The following is a 26,399-nucleotide window of genomic DNA, read 5'->3' on the forward strand; positions in this document are numbered from 1 at the left end:
CTCTTGAAGAGCAAACAGTTATAATTTTTACTAGGTCCAATTTATCAATTTTTTAAAATGCTTCTCACTTCTTAAGACATCTTTGCTTACCTCAAGGTTGCAAAGATTTTCTCCTTGAAATGTAGAATTTCAAATATGTGGATCCACTTTTGGACTATTCTGTTCCCTTGATATATGTCTACCTTTGCACCAATACCACACTCTGTTGATTACTGTAGCTTTATAGTAAGTTTTTAAATCAGGTACTTTGTCCTATAACTCGTTCTTTTTAAAAATTGTTTTGGTTAGTTTAGATTCTTTTCATTTCCATAAAAATTTTAGAATCAGCTTATAAATTTTTACAAAAAAGTTTGCTGGGATATTGACTTGATTGTGACCACCTTGAATCAATAGGTCAATTTGGGAAAAATGAATATCCTAACAATTCTGAGTCTTCCCTTCTATGAAGATGGTATGTATTTACGTTTGTTTAGATATTCTCCAATTTTTCTCAGCAATATTTTAAGTTTTCAGTCGAGAGATCTTCAAATTTTGTTAAAATTATTCCTGGACATTTAACTTATTTTTGTGCTATTGTAAATGGTATTTTTCAAATTTTATTTTCCAAGTGTCACCTACACTGGGCAACAACAGAAGGGTGAAAAAGCAGAAAATACTCACTGATCTATCAGAAAGAAAAGATTTGGAGTGATAAAATAATTTAAAACTGACTCAGTGACTCCAGAAAATTAAGGTTAGCAAAATAGTCTTAAAAGAATAAAGATCTAAACATCAATTTCAAATAAACAGAACTCTGAACAGGACTGCACGCATGAACACTGGCACTTTACACTAACCTCTGTATTCTGACCTTGTAAGTAAACAGATGCAAACTCTTATGAAAACAATGTGAAAAGAGAAGAGAAAGGGATCTGTAGTCTGTTGTGTGGCAAGGAGATAAACACTTGAAATGGCAGAATGCAAGTACAGTATATAAGAAACTCATGGGGCTTTCATAAGAGTCCTGTTATGCATCCCAGGAAAGTCATGCTTTTTTAATCCAATCTTGTGGGTGCAGACTTACTGTGGGTGGGATCTTTTGATTAGGTTGTTTCCTGGAGATGTGACCCACCCAATTGTGGATGGGACCTTTTTATTAGATTGTTTCCATGGAGATGTGACCCTGCCCATTCAAGGTGGGTCTTAATCATCTTTATTGGTGTCCTCTATGAGAGGATAAAAGGCAGAGAAATTTTGAAGAGAGTTCAGAGACGCTTAAAAAGAAAATGCCCAGAGACATTCTGGAGACAGCTATCGAAACCAGAACCAGGAGAGAAGCTAAGAGATGAAATCCAGAGTTTGCCCCAGAGAAGCTAAATGAGAACTCACAGATGCTTAAAGAGAAACCCACTAAAATCAGAGGCAACACAATTCAGGAGCAAAGTACCAGCAGACACCAGCCAACGTGCCTTTCCAGCTGACAGAGGTGTTCCAAATGCCATCGGCCTTTCTTCAGTGAAGGCCTCTTGCTGATGCCTTAGTTTGGACACTTTAATGGCCTTAGAACTGTAAATTTGTAACCTAATAAACCCCGTTATAAAAGCCAATCCATTTCTGGTATATTTCATAACAGTAGCTTTAGCAAACCAGAACAATAACCTTATCAGTGAGGCCTGGTGTTTTGGTTTGCTAAAGCTATTGGAATGCAGTATACCAGAAATGGGTTAGCTTTTACAACAGGGATTTATTTGCTTACAAATTTACAGTTCTAAAGCCATGAAAATGTCCAAATTAAGGCATCAATAGGATGATACCTTCTCTGAAGAAAGGCCACCAGCATCTGGGATGCCTCTGTCACATGGGAAGGCACATGGCCAGCATCTGCTGGTCCTTCTCTCCTGAGTTTCATTGCTTTCAGCTTCTGGCTTCAGTGGCTTACTCTCTCAACTCCTCCAGGGGCTTTTTCTCTATGAGTGTCTCTCAATTTCATCTCTTAGCTTTTCTCAGCTATCTTTCGGCTTTTATTTTTGTGTAAAGGATTAAGACCCAACCTGAATGGGGTGGGTTACACCTCATTTGAAATAACTTAATCAAAAGGTTCCACCTACAATAGGTCTGCACCCACAGGAATGAATCAAAAGAACACGGCCTCTTCTGGGGTATATATTAGCTTCAAACCAACACACATGACTATTTTAGAAGCATGTTGGGAAATGAATCATGGCCCCCACAAAAGGAATGTTCAGATGCCAACCCCTGGTCCTGTGGGTATGAACCCATTTGTAAACAGGAACTTTGAAAATATTATTAGTTAAGGTATGCCTAAACTGAATGAGGGTGGGCCTTATTCCAATATGGGTGAAGTCCTTATAAACAAAGGAAAAGGACATGTAAGGATAAGACATGGGGAGTAGCCAGAAGCTGGAAGTCAACAGAACCCAGAAGAGAGACTGCCATATGCATTGTCTTGTGACACAAAAGCCAAGGAACCCCCAAAATTGCCAACCAGCCAGAAGATACCAACCCTGGGTGGAAGCAAGTCTTCCAGCCTCTGAAACCATAAGCTAATAAATTCCTTGTTGTTAAGCCAACCCATTGTATGGTTGTTTTAGGAGACAGGATACTAAAACAAGGCATGAATATTAATGCTCAGATTTGGGAAAGTAAATTAAAGTATATAACATTCAAAGAAGCTTTGAGGGTCTTCCATAACAGGAAAAAAAAAGAATGCAATCCAAATCAATTCCATGATAATAAGAGTATACTATAACAGTTTCAAGAAGGAAAAAAACTTGTTAAGTACCTTTATAAAACGTGATTCAGATAAATCCTGTTTGAGAATTTGTAAAGTTATCCAAGTGTACAAGAAGAAATGGCTGACTATTATGACAATCAGTATGACAGTATGTTTTGATAAAATCTTATACATTTGAGAAATCTGCAATTTTTGGCAAAGACTGGAATAATTTGCTTTTTCCAGAAAACTATTATCTTAGATTGCTAAGGCTGCTATGACAAATGCCAAACAATTGCTTGGCTTAAACAATGGGGATGCATTGGCTCAGTTTTTAGAGGCTAGAAGTCCAAAACCAAAGCCTCAACAGACCATGCTTTCTACAGAAGTCTGTAGTGTTCTGGTGCTGGTTTGCCGCAATCCTTAGGGCTCCCTGGCTTGTACCTCTGCCTCCATTACATGACTTCTTCTGGCTTGTACTTTTCCTGCTTAGTCATCTGTGTCTGTCTGTATTTCCTTTCCTTATTAGCCACGTGGACTAAGGGCCACCCTGATTCAATCTTGCCTCATCTAAACAGGATCCCCGAAGATCCTACTCACAAATGTTAACTAATAACACCTTCAAAGATCCTATTGACAAATGGGTTCAACACCCACAGGAAAGCAGATTAAGACTTGAACATATCTTTTCTGGGGGACATGTTTCAATCCCCAACAATTATTATTTCAGATGGTACAAACTAATAGTGAATATGTTTTGTCAGGGAATGTTTAAAATTAAAAATGGAGATTATGGCTTTTAAAGAAAGAACTTTTTGTTTTGTTGATTTTCTCTAATATTTTTCTATCCTCTATTTCATTAGTTTCTGTTCTAATCTTCATTATTTTCTTTCTTCTGCTTGCTTCAGGTTTAATTTGTTCTTCTTTTTCTAGTGTCTTAAGTAGAAGGTTACGTTATTTTTTTGAGATCATTCTTTTTTTAACATAAGTTTTTACAGCTATATATTTTAAATGGAGGTTATAGTTTTTAAAGCACCCATTTATATACAATTGCCTTTCTAATTATATTTTAGATGAAGCATTTAGTTAAATCTGGTCTAATGCTACCTAACAGGCAACAATTTGAGTACATGAACTTTGGAAGCCTAGTGTTAAATTATGTAAAGTAGTTTATTTAACTTTTAATTTAAACATATCACTAATTCACAGTGATCTTTTTCTCTCTGATTAATCTAATGATGTATGTTCTGGTTTGCTAATGCTGCTGGAATGCAAAACACCAGAGATGGACTGGCTTTTATAAAAGGGGTTTATTTGGTTACACAGTTACAGTCTTAAGGCAATTAAGTGTCCAAGGTAACACATCAACTATCGGGTACCTTCAATGGAGGATGGCCAATGGTGTCCAAAAAACCTCTGTTAGCTGGGAAGGCACGTGGCTGGCGTCTGCTCCAAGTTGTGGTTTCAAAATGGCTTTCCCCCAGGACGTTCCTCTCTAGGCTGCAGTTCCTCAAAAATGTCACTCTTAGTTGCACTTGGGGTATTTGTCCTCTTGCAGCTTCTCCGGAGCAAGAGTCTGCTTTCAACGGCCGTCTTCAAAATATCTCTCATTTGCAGCTCCTGTGCTTTCTTCAAAGTGTCCCTCTTGGCTGTAGCACCTCTTCAAAACATCACTCACAGCTGTACTGAGTTACTTCTGTTTGCCAGCTCATGTATATGGCTCCACTGATCAAGGCCCACCCTGAATGGGTGGGGCCATGCCTCCATGGAAATATCTCATCAGAGTTAGCACCTACAGTTGGGTGGGGCAAATCTCCATGGAAACACTCAAAGAATTCCAATCTAATCAGCACTAAAAGGTCTGCCCCACAAGACTGCAACAAAGAATATGACTTTTTCTGGGGGACATAATACATTCAAACTGGCACAATGTATTTCTGTATTCCTGTTGCATTACTGAGAAGTTTATAGCTGAAACCTGAAGTATATGAAACACAGTTTTCTTTTCCAGTTTAGGTTGAAAAATATTTTATTACAATTTTGTGCCTGTTCAGTAATTTTAGAAAATGCAGTAGTGTTTTAGCTCCAATTGGCTTGCTAAATGCTTTTCTGAAAGAAAAAAAAAAAAAAAAAACTGGAAGATAGAGTGCGGTCGGGGTTACTGCTTCTAGGGGGAGTGGCGGCCGGTAGCCGAGCCCTCAGCTCTCGGGGCTGCTTAAAGGGTACCGGCGGCGGGGGCTCTTTCCCGGAGGCGAGGGCGAGGCGGAGGACGTGGCCAAGGTCCTCGGCGAGAGGCGTGCAAGGTATGGAGGGCGGCGATAAGGACAAAAACCCTCTTCATCCAGTAGGAGTATGCGCCAAAGAGATTTATTCAGGGGTGATTACAGGTTATATAGGCTGGTAAGAGGGGCAGGGCTGGAAAGGAGGTGAAGTAGCCTAAAATGGCAATATTGAAGGGAGAGGGGCTAGGATTGGTTCTGAGAGGACGCAGGAGCCGTTGCAGCGGGCGGGGGTTGTTTTGGCCACGGTGCATGCGCACTGGCGGTGGCAGGAGTGGCCTTGGCACAAGGGAGTATGTGGGTAAGATAAGGAAGTGGGGAAAGGGCAGTTGGGAGAAAGGCGGTTTCCTCCGGCAAGCCTCCCCTGCCAGTGGCATTTTGGGTGAGGAAAAGGGAGCTGCCCTGGCCTCGCTCCTCAGGCTCGGGGGGGCTGCAGAGGGCACTCACGCCCGTACCTACTACCCTCCCCAGGGGGTGATATCAAGTCCCCTGGCCCAGGCCTGGTAAGTCGAGGCACAAGCTCAGCTACCCGCAATTCCCCTTTCTTTTCTAATTAGAGGAAGAGGCTTTACCGGAGAGGCCCGCTAAGGGTGAGGGAAGGGGGAGGTCAGGGAAGGGAAAAAGGGGTTGACGGTGGCTCAGCGAGGCTGGAGCTCAGTGTTGGTGTGGTGCCCGGGCGCTCGACAAGGGCTTCGCTGCAGCGGGCTGGGCGAAGGTGAGGGGTTTAAAGTTCAGGGGTTTAAAGTTCAGGGGTTTAAAGTTCAGGGGTTCAGAGAAGCTGGAACTCGAGGTGAGAGCGATGTTCAGGTGATTGAGAAGGGCCTCGCGGTCGGCGGGTCGACCGGTGGCGTTGAGGTCGCGGAGGGTTGGCTGTCATCTTGGAGTGGGGGGCGTCAGAGGTGGCGAGTCGCTGATACTGGATTTGCACGAACGAGGAAAAAATGGCATCTGTTTGTTTTCTTACAAGCTGGACAATTTTGCGGATGAGGCAGGGTTCTAAGATGAGAGCTAGAATAATTATTAATAGGGGGCCAAGAAAAGGAAGGATGTATGGGAGGATGGGAGTGAAAAAACTGGACCAATAATTGGTGGCTTCACGATCTCTTTTACGCTTTTCCAGTCCCTCTCGGACCCTTTTCAGGCTGTCCTCGACGAGACCTGTGGAATTGGCATAAACACAGCACTCTTCTCCTAGGGCGGCGCAGAGGCCTCCTTCTTTGAGGAGGAGAAGGTCAAGACCTCGGCGGTTTTGGAGCACGACTTCAGAGAGGGAATTGACAGAATTTTTTAAATGGTAAATAGCGTTTTGTAGGTGACGAATGTCCTCGTCAACAGCCGCCCTGAGGTGAGTTAGGGCGGAGCCTTGACTGGCTAGTGCAGCGATTCCGGTGCCAGCGCCGGCAAGACCTAGGAGGGAGGCAATTGTAAGGACGGTGATGGGCTCTCGCTTTTGCAGAAGGGCAGGAGCTGCAGTTCTTTCCTGACGGAGGAAGAAGTCTTCTTCGCTATGATATAAGACCCTAGGGATAAGGACAATTAGGAGGCAAGTTTCTTTATATTCGCTGATGATATTCGTGCTGAGACAGGGGGTAAGTCCTGTAGAGGAGCAGAGCCATTGGGAGGAGTTATGAGGAATGAGAAATTTTGCCGAGCTACTGGGAGATGAGTAGCTGGCACAGGCAGTGAGGTCGGGAGAGTTACTGGAGCGAGGGCGGACGCACTTTCCCGTATAGGAGACTGAATGAAAGGTCAGGGGGACGGCAGAGGTATTCCAACTGCATTCCGAGGGGCTGTCTTCTGTGCTTTCTGAAAAGGAGAGGTTGGAGGCAACGGGCTCGTACAGTGAGGAAGAGGTGGAGAGGCAGAGCCAGCAGGAGGAGGTAAAATTGGGGTTGGAGGAGTTCACTGAGGCAAAGGCGGCTTGGATGAGGCTGAGGAGGGGAGAGGAATAACGAGAAGGGGGCAGAAAAGGTTGGGGTGGTGGGGTTGGCGATGCGCTGTTTGTAGCTGAGGTGCGGTTTCCGGATGCGCTGCTTGTACTTGAGGTGCGGCTGGAAGGCTGTGGAAAAAGGGGGTTAATGACTTTATTGGGACCAATGTCAGAGGGTGTTTTTAAAGCAGTATTTTGGCCTGGTTGGTTTACAGCCTCCTTTTTTATGAGAATAAGTGATTCTCGGTCGGCTCCTTTCTCATAGATTCTGAAGCCTCAAGTTTGACCGAGTAACCAGGAGGGATCAGTGGGGAGCTGCACTGTAAGATTAAGATGTATGCAGGATTTTTCACTTTCTTGGCCGAGCCAGTTAACAATAGGGAGTTTGCACCCTGTAGGGGTTCACTTTAGGGTAAGGTAATGATCAGGAACAGGAGGCTTCCAATTAGTGGCTAATGTTTTACACCCCCAGTATGCACAGTAGTACTCGTTGGGGGAATTACAGTACGATTTTCCAGGATTTGAGGATGGGCACAGGTAATATTGGGCTTGGGGATCACTTACCTTTTGAGCGCAGGTTTCTTCGACTCTGGAGACAAAGGTGGCGAAAGACTTACTCGGCTCCTGGAAGAGCTTGGTGAATTTATTAGGCCGACAGGCAGAGCAGTTGGCAAACGCGCATAAGGCGATGCCTCTGAGGATAGTCCAGAAGGTGGCAGGGACATTAATATAAGCAGATGCATTTAGAAACGCTCCAGTGCCCAAATAGGCTTCGGGGGGATGATAGACTCCAATGGCTGCATCTTGCTCACTTCGCTTAGCTGCTTCTGCCTGGAAGTGAGCACGCCAGTCAACAAACTGACCGGGGTTAAGAATTGAACGGGCAAGCGAGGCCCAGTCTTGGGGAAGGCAATAGTTCATGGCGAGATCCTGTAGTATTTGGGAAGCATATGGGCTACCTAACCCGTCCTCCTTGACGGCCTTGCGAAGCTGCTTGATAGTATCTAAGTCAATGGGATACCAGTCATGCGGCCTCTGTGGGGTGGGGGCAAGGTTAAGAGGAAAACAGCGAAAAGCACGAGAGAAAGGAGGACACGCTTGCAGAGGGCTTGGCGCGGGAGTGGGGGTAGGGGGAGCGTTGCCCCAAGGATTGCCTTGAGGTGCAGAAGGCAGCCAGGGGTTGTTAGTCGGCAGGGTAGGAGGAACGGCGGCAGCTGCCGGTAGCGGCTCCGAAGGGGAGCTCGCCGGAGGGAGAGGCGGGAGTGGGAGGCCCCAAGCGTCGCAAGATGGCGGCGCGGTGGGCGTGGCTAAGACACAAGATGGTGGATCAGCCCCGCCCTGTGAAAGGGTGGGGTTCAAGGCATAAGATGGTGGACTAGCTCCGCCCTGTGGAAGGGCGGGGTAAAGCGTATGCGGTTTCTGGCCCAGCTTAGGGCTGATGTCATCGCCGGAGCATTTCCTCCCCTCGATGGAAGAAGAAGGAGGAAGTTCGCCATCTTGGCGTGGCGCAGTGTTATTTTGCTTTTTGGGAGTCACCTCGAGCGCGTTGTTAATCTGCTCGACTAAGGACTCCGTGTCCGAGTCATGATTTGAATTAGTATCGCTATCTGAGTCTGTTGGCTGGGTTGATAGGGCCTCTTTGGATTTAACGGGGCCTCTATCAGGGGGGAGGGAGCCTTGAAGGCAGGAGCGGATGGTTATCAAGGTGGGGAGCAAGCCGGGAGGGAAGCACTTGCTCTCATGTTCCATGGAGTTAGTGACTCGATCAATAAGACGATCATAAGTAACAGGGTCCCAAAGATGGCAAGTGGTGAGCCATGGGTTAAAGGGCAGCAGGAGATCCCAGTATATCTGCAGCTGCCGGACAGACACTTTACAGCGATGCGTGTCTAGGAGACCCGCCAGAGCACGAACTTGAGGTGCCTGACATGTAGATATACGATTACCCATAGCTGAGGGGAGAGGAGGGGGAGTTGTTCCCGAGCCGGGCCGGCCGGCTGGCGGGGAGGAGGAGGAGGAGTTGTTTACCGAGCAGAGAGAATGAGATAAACTGTGGCAGCAAGGCCGAAGGAGACGGCGAGAGCAGAAAGCAGTGCCCTTTGGCAACGAGAGCAGTCAGGGGGGGCGGTTGCAAAGAGGCACACGGTGCCAAATGAGGAAAAAAAGATACAAAGAACTACAGCAAAGTAATGGAGGGGAAGAGGGAGAGTGTTAGGAGGAACGGGGGTCATAGAAGTGCGCATACAAGAGGACGAAGAGAGCGTGGGGGAAGGGAGGAGTTCCTACTGGATGAAGAGAGCGTGGGGGAAGGGAGGAGCGGCTTCGGAGCAAGGAACCTCCCACGGCTCCGGAAGCGGCGAGGGAGAGGCGGCCCTTACCTTGCAGGCGAGGAAATGGGAAGCTGGAGGGGCGTCCGGGCGAGCGGGTGACCTGCCAAACTGTCGTGTGGAGACGTTCCTCACACGGGGCACCAGTTGCGGTCGGGGTTACTGCTTCTAGGGGGAGTGGCGGCCGGTAGCCGAGCCCTCAGCTCTCGGGGCTGCTTAAAGGGTACCGGCGGCGGGGGCTCTTTCCCGGAGGCGAGGGCGAGGCGGAGGACGTGGCCAAGGTCCTCGGCGAGAGGCGTGCAAGGTATGGAGGGTGGCGATAAGGACAAAAACCCTCTTCATCCAGTAGGAGTATGCGCCAAAGAGATTTATTCAGGGGTGATTACAGGTTATATAGGCTGGTAAGAGGGGCAGGGCTGGAAAGGAGGTGAAGTAGCCTAAAATGGCAATATTGAAGGGAGAGGGGCTAGGATTGGTTCTGAGAGGACGCAGGAGCCGTTGCAGCGGGCGGGGGTTGTTTTGGCCACGGTGCATGCGCACTGGCGGTGGCAGGAGTGGCCTTGGCACAAGGGAGTATGTGGGTAAGATAAGGAAGTGGGGAAAGGGCAGTTGGGAGAAAGGCGGTTTCCTCCGGCAAGCCTCCCCTGCCAGTGGCATTTTGGGTGAGGAAAAGGGAGCTGCCCTGGCCTCGCTCCTCAGGCTCGGGGGGGCTGCAGAGGGCACTCACGCCCGTACCTACTACCCTCCCCAGGGGGTGATATCAAGTCCCCTGGCCCAGGCCTGGTAAGTCGAGGCACAAGCTCAGCTACCCGCAATAGAGCAGTAAAAAAAATACTGAAAATTAGTTCAGAAAATTAGTGTGGTTCATTTCTAACTTGATTCACACTTGAGTTCAAGTCCTCAGTACAATATTATAAGCAAGGAGGTCAGAGCCTGTTAGGAATTCAATACTGTATACTTCTAGTCTGTAAAAGCATGTATCACAAACCTTCAGATAATTTTATGCAACTAAAAGATAATTAAATATTGTGTACTCATTTGCACTCAGTGTTTCACAATATGCTAACCCACTATTTTTTTCAGTCGATTTTTTTGAATGAGTGAACTATACTTAATGCCTACATCTTTTTTTTATTAGAAAAGTTATGGGTTTACAGAAAAATCATGTATAAAATAGAGTTCCCACATACCAACCTATTATTAACACCTTGCATTAGTGTAGAACGTGTGTTACAATTAATGAAAGAACATGTTTATAACTGTACTATTAATTATAGTCCATCGTTTATAATAGGGTTTACTGTTTGTGTTGTACTCCATCTTATTATTCTTTCCTTTGCTAAACTCAAGCAAACTGGTTTCTGCTCTCACTGCCCTTAAAAAGATCTCATGATTTCAAAGAATCTCAAAGTTGGAATGCCTCAGGGATTTCAAATGGTCAGTTAGTCTCGAATGAACAACAGGAAGAGAGCTCAGTTCCTTTAAGGGTTACACTTCCATTTTTTAACATGTTAGAAAGTTCTTTATTCAGATTCAAATTTACAACCCATAATATCCAACCACCAATTATTTCTAAATCTGCCTTCTGAAATTCAAGAGAAACCTTTAATTCTTCCTCATGACAGCTCTTTATCTTAGAACAGAATAAAATCAGAGAAAAGTGCTTCTGAAAAGGTATTTTTCTGGTTTTCTAATCACCTCAATCTCTTTTTTTCTCTTCCTCCTCTCATACTTTCTTTTATTTTTCACTTCCTAAATTAATTATTATTTGAAGCTCAGTCCTTGATTCTACTTGATTCTTTACATTCTTTTCCTCAGAGAACAATCCCTTCGATTTTGCTGCCTTCATTTGATTGACTCATTTGTAACACCAGTCTGAATCTGGCATCCAAATTGCAATCTTACATCTTCACTTAATTTCTCAGATGTTACATTCTCAACCTCAATGGCAGTATGATAAAAACAATCTGATCACTTGTTCCCCAACTTTGGTTCTTCCTCCCATATACCTCCAATCTCTCTACACTTTCAATTTTCCCAGTTGCCTATAACGAAAACCTTGAAATCATCTATGGCTCTTCCCTATCACTTCCCTCCCACATTAAATTGAGTCCTGTTAATTCTTTACTTCAAACAAGAGCTACATTATATCATGCCTACACTTCTATCACCATGACTTTCCAAATGTTTCATGTGTTTCTAGGCTCTCCTTTTACATTCCTCCCACCTCATCACAACAACATAAAGCCATAAGATTTATTTTACTAAATAACAGATTCCAGAACCATTTTTCTATTCAAAAATGTTTAATGGTTCCCCAGCGTTTAAAGTGTAAAATCTGAACTCTTCGATCTGATTTTTAAGGCTTTCAATTAAGCCCACTCTTAAGAATCCAACTAATCTTTTTAATACTCTCCACTGCAAAGTTCTCCCTCATGGTCCCTGTAATGTGCAATATTCATTACCAGATTTATAAAAATCTCTTTAACTTCGAAACTGTATGAAATAGAATACAATAAAGAAGGTACATGAAATGTAAATGTACAGTATAATGAATAATTATAAAGTTAACACCTTTGGAACCATCACCCAAGTCACAAAATAAAACCCTGCTTGCACCCCAGAAGCCCTCCCCCTGTGAGACTTTTCTTGATCATCCCCTAACCCCTTAGCAGTCACCACTATCCCAACTCTATGGTAATCACTTGATTTTTTTATAGTTTTACCACCCAGGCATAACCTTAAATAATATATTTTAGTTTTGCCTGTTTTGAATATTAATTTATGTTCTTTCATCAACATTGTAAGACTTAGGTTGCTGGGTTTAACTCTAGTTTCATTTTTATTGCCCTAATTTAGGGTTTCTCAACCTCCGCACTCATGAAATCTGGGGCAGGATAATTCTCGATTGTGGGAAAGTGTTGTAGGCATTATAGAATGTATAGCAGTACCTCTGGCCTCTAAACACTAGATGCCAGTAATACCCCACAGCTGTGACACCCAAAAATGTCCCCAAGGAGGCAAAATCACCCCCAGTTGAGAACCACTGCTCTAATCAATTCAATTTCATTACTTACTCATTCATGATGTTCCATTGTACGACTATACCAGTTACTTTTACAGCCTACTACTACAAGTTAATGCCATGAACATTCTTATATAAGTCTCCAGGAACATAATATGCACATGCATTGCTCTAGAATGAGAACTGCTGGGTCATTCAGTATGCACATCTTTAATTTGATAATAGTAAACCTTTTTCCAAAGTGGTTGTACCATATGAGAAAATACATACTATTATGTATCTTTCCCAAAAGACTTAGAATTACTCAACAATTTAAGAAACGGAAGCAGCTATAGAGATTTTCCATCTCCCAACCAATTCAAGAATCCGTGTTCTTGTTATTTCCTCCAACTTTGACTCCTCCTTTCCTTCTTTTCTATCCTAATCATAGCTATCCTTCTTTGGGGAGAACAGTGCTATCCCCCATTCTCTCCTTTCTCTAAACTTGACTAGCATTTCTGGACTGTGCCACTCATGTTTTGTTAATCACATATTTCCCAAACTGTAGGCTGCCTCTTATTTCTTCTTTGGTGTTCTCTTCTGGCAAAGCAATCTACTTACACACATGAAAATACTCAGTAAGTATACGCTAAATGAGTGGGAACAGACAAGCTTTGCAACCTTCCGAGTCTGACAGGAACAGAAATTAAAGAAAAAGTTAACAGCCAGGAAACCTGAATTCTAGTCCTGTCTCTCCAAACTGGGCTTGTTTCCTCATATGCAAAATAAGGTTATGCATATGACCGCCACACGCCGCCCCCGCTGTCAGGGGCCTACACAGCGCTTGGGCAATGCGGCTGAGTCCGCCTCGTACCCGTCTCTCAGGAAAGGCCGGCCGTGGAGATGAGAAGCCTGAGAGGCCGGGGCCATAAGCCGGAAAAGCGGGAAGTTACCGGCGCCCACTCGCTCACCCGATTGGGATATTCCTTCTCCACACAGTCCCCACACATCACGACGCCTCAAAAGGGAACGTCCTCCAGCGCTTTCCGGAAGACGAAACCTCGCGAGAGTTAAGAGAAGGTTGCCGCATGCGCCCTAAGTACTCGACACTGGGGGATTTGGTAACGGGAGCCGGTTCGGAGTCTCCGCCCCCTGGCAACTGTTGATAGGGCAGGGCCTGCTCTCCCTGCAGCAACCGTGAGCGGGTCATAGGATATCAGAAACCTTCTCAGAATGGGGAAGCAGGCGTGGACTAGCTGATGGGGGAGGAGGGCAAAGGGATCTTTGACTGAACAAAGTTCTAATAAGCGCATTCCTGATCTGAGACTACAGAATGGCAAATCACAATATCGCTGTATACAAGAAAGAAAATTATTTCTGTCTCGGCTTACTTCAAATATAAAACTGATACGATTACTTAATTTTTCCAAACGATTTGTTAGGAGAGTGCGAGTGATAAGAAATCAGATCCCGGGAGGTGAAAAACAATAACTAAAGTGTTTGGGAAGAGGCACTTGGAACTCTTAGATTCTCTCCTAAAAAAGAACACTTAAAATGTTAATAACAAATGACTATCCCAAAATCATTTGGAGAACATAGAGATGGAAAAGCTGTTTCTGTTTCTCCCTGTGTAACAGAAGCACTTCAGTGACAGCCAGGCATGATGTGAATAGAAATTCCATGTATGGTTTGCCAGTCCTGTGGATCTTATAATGGTTGTGATTGGTGCCCTACCTCTTCCTTTCCCTCTGCATTGAAAACATTTTATTATTCACAATGATATAATTAATCTGAATACTAATCTCCAAAGTCTGCCCTTGCACTTCTCAACAACCTGTCTTCATTGTACCCAGCATTATAGGGAAGATGTTTAATGAGAACATCAGCATCGTGCCTTAGCCCTGCTTTATTGCAGTCAGGTCAGTGAAGAGAAAGTGCGGTGCACGTGAGACTCTGGGATTCAGATTCTTTAAAGAAGAGATTAATAACCATTTCAAAGCAAGTCAGTTTAATTGGGTTTGCCAATAATGTCTCCACTGGAGCATTGGAATTGTACCATTTAGTGTTTCAACCTCTGGTAAGGATCTGCAATGGTTACTAAAAATCATGGGTGTACAAAGAAACACTGAATGAACTAGTGCCATTAGAGTTCACTTTACACTTGGAATAATTATAATGCCTCCCATTTGGATGCCATTTTCCATCTTTCAGAATGTATCATTTTATTTTATAATTTTATCCTTATGTTAACCCTATAAGACAGGTAAAAAAAAAAATAGGTCTCCCCTTTTCAGATGAAGAAACAAAGGAAATGTGTGGTGAGTGGTCTTGTCTATAGTAACAAAACTACTCAGTAGTCAGCCAGGTATAGGACCCAGTTCCTACCATTGGCTCAACTTTCTAATACAGTAACCACTGGCCACATGTGGCTATAGAGCACTTTAAATGTGGCAAATTCCATTGACCTGAGATATACTGTAAGTATAAAATATACATTGGATTTGAAGACAGTATGGAAAAAAAGAACATTAAGTATCTCAATAATTTTTGTATTGGTTACATTTTGCAACAATACTGTTTTGGATGTATTGGGTTAAAAATATATTACTAACATTAATTTCACTTGTATCTTTTTAAAATGTGGCTACAAGAAAATTTTAAATTACATTTGATCCATTTCTAAATGGGTCCTCTCTTTTTAAAGTCTAATGCCAACTTTTAATTTTATTAACCATTGTATCTATTTTATTTAATTCTATAGACATTTATTGTGTGCCTTCGATATGTAAGGAACTGTGGGCAACAGGAAGATGAAAAAGATATTGTCCTTTCCTACCCTCCAGAAGCTCAAAGTAAAGTCCAGGAGAAAAATGAGCACAAATACCTATATTTACTGCCAAATTGTCTTATAGGAGCACAAAATGGAATTTGGAAAGAGGAATTTGGATCTGGGAGGATGTATAAGATTTCAAAAAGCAGAGATTTTTAGTATGGGAATTTCAGGTGGAACATGCCATAGACTTTGGATTTTATTTTGCAGGTGATAGGGAGCCATGGAAAGTTTGAGCACGAGGGTGATATCCAAGTGGTTGTTTAGGAAGATTATTTTAGCAGCATTCTGTTGGGACTAATTGGAAGTAGAAGCAATGGGAGATGAGAAAGGCAAACACTAATAGAAACCACAAGGGGGAGCCAGATAGCTTTCAGCCTCATCACTAATAGAATGCATGAAAAAAATTAAATTACACTGCAGATGCAGATCTCAAAGAGCATGTTCGTTTGCATGAACTGATTTCAAGTTCTGAGGCATGAAAGACAACCTACATATATACGCTCACCTTTTTCTCTTCCCAGAGCAATATTGTATTTTGTTTTTAAAATGAGCAACTGAATGAATCATCTAATTCATAGGCACCAGAGTTCACAATTTACCACAAAACCTCACGAATGAATGGCTGTCTATCCAGTAAAGTCCTCAACTCAAATTTAGACCTGTTGAAAGGAAAGGCAGCAAGTGAACCTGGTGGGAGGGAGGTGGATGGGACTGGAAATTCAAGTGTGATTGTGGTAACAGGAATATGAATGTATCCAAGGTTGACCGATGGCAGAAGGGAAAACAGAAGCTACAAAGCAAAAGGAGATTAGCATCCAAAAGGAATGAACATGTAGTGGTATAAAATAAGCAAAAAAGTAAAAACAAACAAAAAGACCTGTTTTCTTTTCTCTTGTAGGTGATTATATAAAATAAAGTTTCCAGGATCCATGCCTTATTTTAGGATTATCTTCTAATAGAATTTTCTTTGGGACAGTACTCTGCCTATATGAATCTTTAATAAACATGTGATGTCAATGATGTATATCAAATGTAGTGATGTTTTACAGTTATGCATGAGATTGCCTCTTGGTAAAAGGACTCCATTTAGGAAAATCTAAATATTAAAATGGCCTTAGTTGTTGGCTCAATTACATGAGCTAACTTACTTCCTCTGGAGATGATTCAAGTTTTCCTTAAAAAGTACAGTTTGATGGGACTGTATAATATAGTGAACCCTGTTGTGGAAGATGACTGTGGTTAATAGTACAAATACAAGAATGTTCTTCCATGAACTAGAACAAATGGATGTCACTATTAAAAGGTGTTAATAATATGGTGGTATGTGGGAAAAAATACAACTAATGCAAACTATGGACTATAGTTAACAGTAATATTGTAATATTCTTTCATCAATTGTAACAAAGATACCATACCAATGCTAAGTGTCAGTAATGGGAGGGAGTATAAGGGGTAGGTGATTTTTCATTCTGGAGCAATGAGAATGTTCTCAAATTGATTGTGGTGATGAATGTACAACTCTGTGATTACACCAAGAGCCATTGACTGCACACTTTGAATGGATTGTATAGTGTGTGAATAAAACTTTTTTTTAAGAATGCAGTTTGGATCTCTTAACACCGTCTATTACCTTTTTTTTTTTTCATTTTTTATTGTGAAATATAACATATATACAGAAAAGTGATAATTTTCAAAGTACAATTTAACAAGTAGTTAAGAGCAAATTTCAAAGAATGTTATGGATTATAGTTCCACAATTCAAGTTATTTCCTTATTGTGAAGTGTAAGTTATACACAAAAAGGTGATAACTTTCAAAGTATGATTTAACAAGACATTATAGAGCAAATTTCAAAGTATGTTATGGGTTACAGCTCCACCATGTCAGTTATTACCTTCTAGCTGTTCTAGTACCCTTTGTTAAATCCTATCTTGTCTGTTGCTACCCCTCTCACTCGTTTGATCACTTCCTCAATCTTCAGGGATATCTGGGCAGTGACCACCCTAAGTTGTTCATATTGAAAATCTATTACCTTTTTTCTTTTGGCTTTTAGGAAGCTGAAAGCTAAGAGGCTGGAACAATGCAGCTCTGATCATACTGATCCTCTTCATTCTTTATTAAAGGGGTAGGAAGGGTCCTAAAACCTTTATGATGCCACTGTCTGACCAATTTCACAGGTGGAGGGAAGCTTGACTCCCCCGGCCTGCTTGGTGAAGGTTTGTGTCATTCCATTGTCTCAAAGAAAGTGTGAAATAAGAGTCTGTGGTTGTCTTTTCCTGGTATCACTTGCCTGGGATGAATGAATTAGCAGCAATTCTGGGGTAACAAGGTGAACACAGGTAACTCTGTCCTGAGGAAGTTCCTAAAGGTTGAGGGCCAGGAATTTTTTTTTTTTAGCGCAGTTGCTGAGTTGGACTTTCTTCCCTTTTGAGGTTCTCAAAACCTTTTACCCTTTGGGCTACTTCCCCTCTTCACGTTGCAGTCATCAGTGTTTCAAATGTTTGGCATTTAAAAGTAAGGGAATAGCCACCATTTCCCTCTCATTCTGTTTTCCTCAGCTCTCCTCACTTCTCAAATAGAGACAATGTTTTCCATATAAAATTTTCATGATATGAGTCAAAATCTCTGATGTAGTGGCCTTTGAGGAGGTATTATCTCTCCAATATTACATAGATTGGGTGAATTTAATAATCAAAATGTAACTGGGTTTGGGATAAGCTTTCATTTTATTGTTTTGTTTTTTTCTAATATGTGCCCTAGGAAGATAATAAGACTCAGAGCAGACTTTTTTTGTGTTTCAACTCAGAGAAAGAAAGGAGTTTGGAATTTGTAAAGGAACACAGTGAGTGAGGAAAGGGAAGTAAAGAGGCTCTTGTTTTGTCCTGGAGAATGGCGAACAGAGAGAGGGTTGACTTCAAGGTAATTCAGGTGCAAAATCCATAGCAATTAAGAAACTTGGGTAATTTTGTAAAGAGTAGTTTTGACTTGGAATGGAGGAGGGGTGCACAGAAGCTGCAAGGAATATTGGGGAGATAACATGGTAATTTAAAGTTAAATTTTTGATTCTGGTATCTTATATGAGCAAGTTGCATATTGGCTAGCTTCAATTTCCTCATCTGTAAAATAATGACAGTAATAAATATACCTACCTCACAGGGTTGCTATGAAAATCAAATCAGGTAATCCATTTGGAAGTACTCTATATAAAATGATTCAAAATGTTTTAGGTATATGAGTATATACATACGACTCAACGGTGCTAAGAAAAATAACTCCAGCCTCAAGCCAGAGGTGGTGGAAGGCAGGATAATGAATTAGGAAAGGGGACTGATAATGACTAAAAGCCTGCCCTAGGTGTGAATTGTATCTCCCTGAATTGGGTAACATGAGACTGTGTTCTTTTAACTACTTTATACAGGGTGGTTTGTGTGCACTTAAAAACACTGAGTGGCTTGTTGTGATGGAAAGGGTGGTGTAGGGGAAAGAGTTGTGTTAGAGAGGGCAACCACAGGAGGTGGAGAGGGAGCAAATTGTCTAGCTCCTCCCAGAAACAGACTTGAAAAGTTATTAAAAGGGAAAGGGGCCCAAAGCCTTCTGTGTAGGTGCTACTTTAAGCTCATACCTAATCACACACTACCAACCCTGTGTCTAGTTCCTCGTAATTCTTTCTCTTTACAAAATCTTTGAGAACTAATGAGAAATAAATAGCAAGATTTGATAGAACCGAGATGAACTGTTAAGCAACTAAGTCTATAACAACTATAATACATCTCATCATGTTGCTGCTTTAAAATCTCCATGATTCCCTAGTGCCTTCTGAATAAAGACCAATCCCTTTCTACAGCATGTGAGGCCTTTAAAATTTGAGCCCCCTGTAGTACTGTCACCTCATGTCCTGGTGCTCCCCACTGTCCTCTTTCCACCTTACTTCTGCTAGTCTCACCAAAACACTCCCAGCCCTAAACACAGCAAATCCTTCTAAGTCCTCTTCGTAACTTTGTTTGTGTTCCCTCAGCCCAGAATGGCCTTTCTCTGTCTGTTAAACTCATATTCACCTTTGCAGACATGGCTTTAACATCACCTCCTCCATAAAGACCTGATATAATTTCCCTTCTAAGCCCCTATAAGCACTTTTTTCATTTTCCACAGTCACTAGTTGACTCTGAACTCCTTAAGAATGGTGCTTATTTCCCAGCTTTTAGTAGGGAAATATCCAGTAGGTGCTCAGTAAAGGCTTTCTGATTGACTACAAAAATTGAACACAGTTTCATCCTTCCCATCACCTTGCCTAAATCGGGTGGCCAAAAGCAGCCACCATTCCTCCTATTCTGATTTAGACATTGTCCTTCACCCTGTTTGCTCTCATTGCTTTCAAAGATTTTTAAATCTGAGACGGCCAAATAAATTTTTTGAGGAGAAGGAGCATTGGTTAAAAAAAAAATGTTAAGTCCAATATCCTCTTTAATAATTCACCAAGAATTTTTTGCTAAGTTGTGTCTTCATGCTGTGGCCACCAGAAGGAAGATTCTACAGCATGTGTTCCAGTTTGCTAAAGAAGCCATAATGCAAAATACCAGAAATGGATTGACTTTTAAAATGGGGGTGTATTAGTTCACAAATTTACAGTTCTAAGACCATGAAAATGTCCCAGTTAAGACATCAAGAGGATGATACCTTCTCTGAAGAAAGGCTGATGGCATCTGGTGTTCCTCAGTCACATGGGAAGACACATGGCTGGAGTCCACTGGGCCTCTCTGGGGGTTAACTTCTGGTTTCCATGGCTTTCTCCAAAATGTCTTCAGGCTTCTGTCTTAGCTTCTCTCTCTCAGCTCCTGTGCATCCTTGCTTGTTTCTCCCAGGGCATTTCTCTCTAAGCATCTGAGGGTCTTCTCTTAGCTTCTCCAGGACAAACTCTGGATTATATCTCTTCGCTTTTCTCCTGGTTCTGGTTTCAATGGTTGTCCCCAAAATGTCTCTGGGTGTTTTCTCTCTAAGCATCTCTCTGAGCTCTGTCTCTGTCCCTGGGCTCTCTTAAGGACTCCAGTAAACTAATGAAGACCCACCTTGAATGGGCAGGGTCACATCTCTGTGGAAACAACCTAATCAAAAGATTCTAGCCACAACAGGTCTGCCCCCACAAGATTGGATTAAAAGAACACAGCTTTTGTGGGGTTCATAACAGATTCAAACCAGCACAGCATGTATGATTCAAGAAGGAGAGAAACTAAGATGGCGGCTAGGTGAGACAAGGCAAAAAGACACCTCCATGAAAAACACTAGATAAAAAACAGAAAGTGACCCAGAATACTGGTTACAGCGAGGCGCCTGCTGGACGAGGTCTGCTAGTACCACAGGGGCTGTATACTTGGTGAAACCGGGAGTCTGCATTCTGAAACGAGTGAGTAAGCTGGCTGGAAGATCTGCAGCCACATGGCGGTGTGGGGAAGCCAGGGGTTGGCGTTTGGAGACCGACTGGTTCTTTTTTTTAAAAAAAGGGAAAAACCCAGGAGTGGCTGCAGTTGCAACAGTGGGAACCATGCAGTAAAACACAGCAGGAGAAAGCTGAGCCAGCCTCTCGGTGTCAGGCCTGTAAGATAGCCCACTGCAGATACCCTTGGGGCCAGGGGAACGGAGGGGAGAGCTGGAAGCAGAAAGAAACCCCGCGGCTCGCAGCTGGCTCCCCGGAGGGCTGGATAAACTCCTGCCTGGGGCCGTGCCCACAGCCCAGAGCCCCTCCAGTTGTCCCGGAGCTGGGAAGGAGGAACTGTGTGTGTTGGGGGGGGGTTGAGACGCCCTGTTCGGTCATGTTTGCATCAGGCTGGGAGTGCCCCTGCACGGCCCGGCTGCCCGGGGCTTCCCTTGAGGGACGGCGCGCACTGATGATGTAGCATGGCATTCCCTCGGCAGAGGTCCTGGAGGATCACGGCCGGGAGGGGGGGCCCACTTGGAGAACCCAGGGACACTATGCCAAGTCCGGTGGTTTGTGAGACAGCGAGAGAGAGGGTCTGGGACTGAACTGAAATGAAAGCTTAGACTCTTGCGGCGGCCTTGAATCTCTGGGAACCTGGGGGATTTGAATATTAAAGCTGCCCTTCCTCCCTGGCCACCAGGACACACGCCCCACATACAGGGCAGACGGCTCCAGCAACACACCCAAACTGAGTTCTCCAACTGAACCCCACAAGAATCATTTCTCCACACACTGTGGGGACAAGGTTGAGAACTGACTTAAGCGGTATAGGTGACAGCAGATGCCATCTGCTGGTTAGTTAGAGAAAGTGTACGCCACAAAACTGTGTTTCTGAAAAATTAGATAGGTATCTTTTTTTTACAACTTGAAAGAACCCTATCAAGCAAAGCAAATGCCAAGAGGCCAAAAACAACAGAAAATCTTAATGCATATGATAAAACCAGACAATAGGGAGAATCTAATTCCAAACACCCAATTCAAAATATCAGAAGAGATACAGTACTTGGCACAATTAATCAAAGAACTACAATCGAGGAACGAAAACATGGCAAAGGATTTAAAGGACATCAAGAAGACCATGGCGCAGGATATAAGTGACATAAAGAAGACCCTAGAAGAACATAAGGAAGACATTGCAAGAGTAAATAAAAAAATAGAAGATCTTATGGAAATAAAAGAAACTGTTGGCCAAATTAAAAAGACTCTGCATACTCACAATACAAGATTAGAGGAAGCTGAACAACATCTCAGTGTCCTAGAAGTCCACAGAACAGAAAATGAAAGAATAAAAGAAAGAATGGAGAAAAAAATCGAAAAAATCGAAATGGATCTCAGGGATATGATAGATAAAATAAAACATCCAAACTTAAGACTCATGGTGTCCCAGAAGGGGAAGAGAAGGGTAAAGGTCTAGAAAGAGTATTCAAAGAAATTGTTGGGGAAAACTTCCCAAACCTTCTATACAATATAAATACACAAAGCATAAATGCCCAGCGAACTCCAAATAGAATAAATCCAAATAAACCCACTCCGAGACATATTCTGATCAGACTGTCAAATACTGAAGAGAAGGAGCAAGTTCTGAAAGCAGCAAGAGAAAAGCAATTCACCACAAACAAAGGAAACAACATAAGACTAAGTTGTGACTGCTCAGCGGCCACCATGGAGGTGAGAAGGCAGTGGCATGACATAGTTAAAATTCTGAGAGAGAAAAATTTCCAACCAAGAATACTTTATCCAGCAAAACTCTCCTTCAAATTTGAGGGAAAGCTTAAATTTTTCACAGACAAACAAATGCTGAGAGAGTTTGCCAATAAAAGACCTGCCCTACTTCAGATACTAAAGGGAGCCCTACCAACAGAGAAACAAAGAAAGGAGAAAGAGATATAGAGAATTTTAACAGACATATATAGAACCTTACATCCCAAATCACCAGGACATTCAGTTTTCTCTAGTGATCATGGATCTTTCTCCAGAAGGGACCATAAGCTGGGACATATAACAAGCCTCAAGAAATTAAAAAAAAAAATTGAATATACTCAAAGCACATTCTCCAACCACAATGGAATACAAATAGAAGTCAATAATTTGTGAATTGTAACTCCACTAGTTACTTCCTACATGATATAAAATACACAAACTCTAATGACAAATTGGTGGTTTTGAACTCAGTGTAAAATATGTAATTTTAGACAACTATATAAAGGTGAGGGAATGGAGGAGTATAGGAACATAGTTTATTTGTCCTATTGAAGTGAAGGTGGTATCAAAGAAAAACAAGATTGTTATGGATTTAAGAGGTTAATTTTAAGCCCCACAGTAAACACAAAGAAATTATCAAAGAATATGACCATAGAGATGAAAAGTAGAGTATGGGTTAAGAGAAATGGGGGAAGGGGCAATGGGGAGTTAAGAAATGAGTGTAGGGTTGCTGTTTGAGGTGAAGGGAAAGTTCTAGTAATGGATGGTGGGAAAGAGCATTACAACATTCTAAATGTGATTAATCCCACTAATGGAAGGCTAGGCAGGGGTGGAATGGGAAGATTTAGGCTGTGTATATGTTTCCACAATTGAAAAAAAAAGAAAAGACAGTCTAAATAGATGACAATTGAATGCCAAGGATAAACCTGGATGGGATTGGAGGATGTAGGACAGGAGGCTCAAAGGGACACAGTTGAGACATAAGGAAAAGAAAATATAGAATGTAAGCTTTGTGTCATTGTTTTATCTCTTGTACTTCTTAGCTGTGCTTAATGGGATTGCATTAAAGAATGTTCTTGTTCATGGGAAGTGTATATGTGAATTATAGTGTTTGTTCAAGGATGTGTGCAGCTAGCTCTCATATGTTGAGAAGACAGAGCAATAGATGATGGATGATAGATAAGGAGGGAGGGAGGGAGGGAAAGAAATAGCAATGTGACAGCATGTTAAAGTTGGTGGATTGGGCTATCGGGGGAGGGGGGTCAGGGTATGGTGGAGTTCTGTGTATGGGGTTAGTATTGTTTTTGCAACTGTTCCTGTAACTTTGAATTTATTTCAAAATTAAAAAAAAAAATACCTCATTGCCCTCTAGGAAATTATCTGTAAACTTAACAGTTCAGTTTGTCACCTCATTCCTGGGAGTTCAGCAACACCAGCCTGACTTCAATTAGTTCTATATATGACCTTGTGTTTTTCTTTGACAGATATTTGGACCCATAATGGCTTGTCGATTTTGGTTAAAGGAGGGTAGGTGCCCCTTCTACTGGTATAGTTTTTTCATCCTCCCTCACCAGTTCAGCTAATACTTGAGATGTCTACATCGGAGAGCCTTTCATTACACAATTAAAAATGGTGCTACACAAGGCCATCAAATAGTCATTGCTCACTGAACATTCATGTTAGTGTCTTTGTGAGAAAAATCACTTTTTCCAGAATCCATGAAACAAAAATAGATTGGCAGTGAAATTTGAAAATGAAGGTCAGAGAAAACCAGCAAAGCCAGTGGTTTAGTCCGGTGGATTTTCTGTTGTAGGAGCACTTGATTTTTATGTAGTGTGGTAGTTCTATTTTGAAGCAATTTGAAACTCAAAGTTGCTAGTGTCATTTAGCTATTGTGCCAGGTTTCGTTCACAGAGTCTTGTGAAACAAGCACACTGAGAACGTCAGGTGTAGGCACACAGTCTTACAAGTAGCATTCCAACAAGAAAATAAGAGAGCAATGTTCCACATCTGAACTTGACCATGGACACCTGGCTGGCCCTGTCCTCCTGGGGATCAGACATGAGCCGTTGGGCTCTGAACTCCTGGCACTTAATAAGTTTCCTCCCAGTAGCTTGGTTGGTTGGTTTGTTTCAGAAATAATCATGTTTCAAAAAAATACACAAAAAGCAAAATGACAAATATGTAATCACTGAACAGAACTAAATACTGTTGATATTTGGGTATTTAACGGTGCAGTTTTTTCTTGGTATACTGATACTTTTTAACTTTTTTTTTTAACCAAAAGTGAGGTTATCCTCTACCCATTACTTTGTAATAACCAGCATATATCATAATGTATATTTTCCTATGTCATTAAATAATTACATTAAAAAATGGTGCTACAAATATAAATATACTTGGAAGAAATAATACAATAATATGAAAGCTCAGGAATTCAATGAAATCCAGTTCATATAATGTTTGGAGAACCTGCTCTGTACCTGCCTTCAAGTAGCTCACAATTTGATGTGGAAGGAAAACTAATGATCACAATATAGTGTAATGACTGCTTTTTGGGATGCTACTTGGGCTCAGAGAAAGAGCATGCACTGCAGCCTGGGAGAGTTTAGAAAAAGAAGGGGACATGATGTCAAAAAAGATTTTCTAGGAGAGTTTATATTTCAGCAGATTCTTTAAGAATGGGTAGACGTTAGAGACTGTTGGGCAGAGTGTTCAGGGGAACAGCATGTGCAAAAGTACAGAGGCACAGGAAAACAATTTTGGTGCATGGGCATGTAATACAGATCAAAGTAACATCAAGTTCTTTTGTTGTAAGAATAAAGTTTTGACCCTTAAGTCAGGGGAGACTGACTTTATAATTATGCCTGGGCCCAGCCTTGGTGGAAGTGATCATGTAATGAATTTAAAAACTGCTCAGGTTTCTTCTTACTATATAACAGCATCAGTTTCCTCCAAAGTGCTTATGTGGAGAAATACGTACATAGGTTCTCATACCAACTCCATCACTCAGTAGCTGTGAAATATTGACCAAGGTCTTTAATTTCTCTGTGCCTTTTTTCTCATTTGCAAAATGAGAACGCACCTACATTATTGCGTTGCTGAGAGAATTAAAGGAAATAATCCACATTGCACAGGGTCTGATATATGTATTTTGTTCTATAAGTATCATCTATGATGATGAAGATGATTCCAAAGACTCTAGAAGATAAAAGGATATTAATCAGGGTGTGGTAATCAACTGTAGCCCCAGAGAATCCAAGGGCTAGAAGAATTCTCAAGAAGCTTTCCAACATACTCCTCTCTATCTAAGATCACTGTTTAAATCAACAATATTTAGCCTTGCCTGCCACCAGGAACCTAAATATACCTGAGAAAAGACAGAGGGAGAAAGGACAAAATAAAATCGTAAGCAGAAAGAAGGGAATGAAAGATAAAGGGAAAAAGAAGCAGAACGATAGGAGGAAAACCACGGGAAATAAACTTCAGTGGCACATCTGCCGTTGGCAGCCTTTTCCTAGCTTAAATCTTCCAAGGTAGATGGTGATTTTATTAAAGATGAAAAGAACCAAAGGGAGGGTTTGAGAACTCCAGGAGATCATATATTCAATAATCCTACAGAATGCAAGGTATAAAAAGATCCTAAATATAAGGTAGAAGGGCATCTCTGGGAAGTCGTCTTTTCTAATGAGCTCTTCACCAAACTCCAGAGAATATTTACAGATCTCTAAATAGATTATTGTATTTATTAAGACTGCTGATGGCATGAGGTGCTTAGAGACTTCTACCTGACAGAAGCAAAAATGTTAGACCAAAGTTAACAGATAAATTGTCTTTGAGAATCAAGTTTTAGAAAGAGTAGCCAGGTGCAAATATTTCCTTATATTTTCCCATGTTAAAAAAGAGGGATACTGCTTGACTCTGATAATCTGCTTTGTAGGAGAGATTTTACTAGGTCCTAAACCACCAGTAGTATGAACAAAATAGTTTTCCCTCAAGGAACTTTTCAACATCTGCTCACATCCCCATTTTATTTTGACTTAATGCTCTTTTGCGGCATTGTTCTCTATGAGTTATTTACTCCCAAGAGATGGTTCTGCTCTAATTATCTCTTTCCCATGTGTCCTTCCTTTTTCAGTTTGT

At 42.1% G+C, this 26,399-nt stretch overlaps 1 protein-coding gene across 1 annotated transcript in view; it reads right to left on the minus strand.

Moving 5' to 3' along the window:
* The window catches only part of CHURC1 (churchill domain containing 1), a 38,581-nt gene extending 25,238 nt beyond the window's left edge, over positions 1-13,343 (minus strand). Inside the window, 2 exon segments of the mRNA XM_037832523.1 lie at positions 13,225-13,271; positions 13,274-13,343. Of these exon segments, the coding sequence (XP_037688451.1) occupies positions 13,225-13,271; positions 13,274-13,343 (117 nt within the window).
* Positions 13,344-26,399: the final 13,056 nt, after the last annotated feature.

Source organism: Choloepus didactylus, chromosome 4 (assembly GCF_015220235.1).
Source record: "Choloepus didactylus isolate mChoDid1 chromosome 4, mChoDid1.pri, whole genome shotgun sequence".
NCBI classification, from domain to species: Eukaryota; Metazoa; Chordata; class Mammalia; order Pilosa; family Megalonychidae; genus Choloepus; species Choloepus didactylus.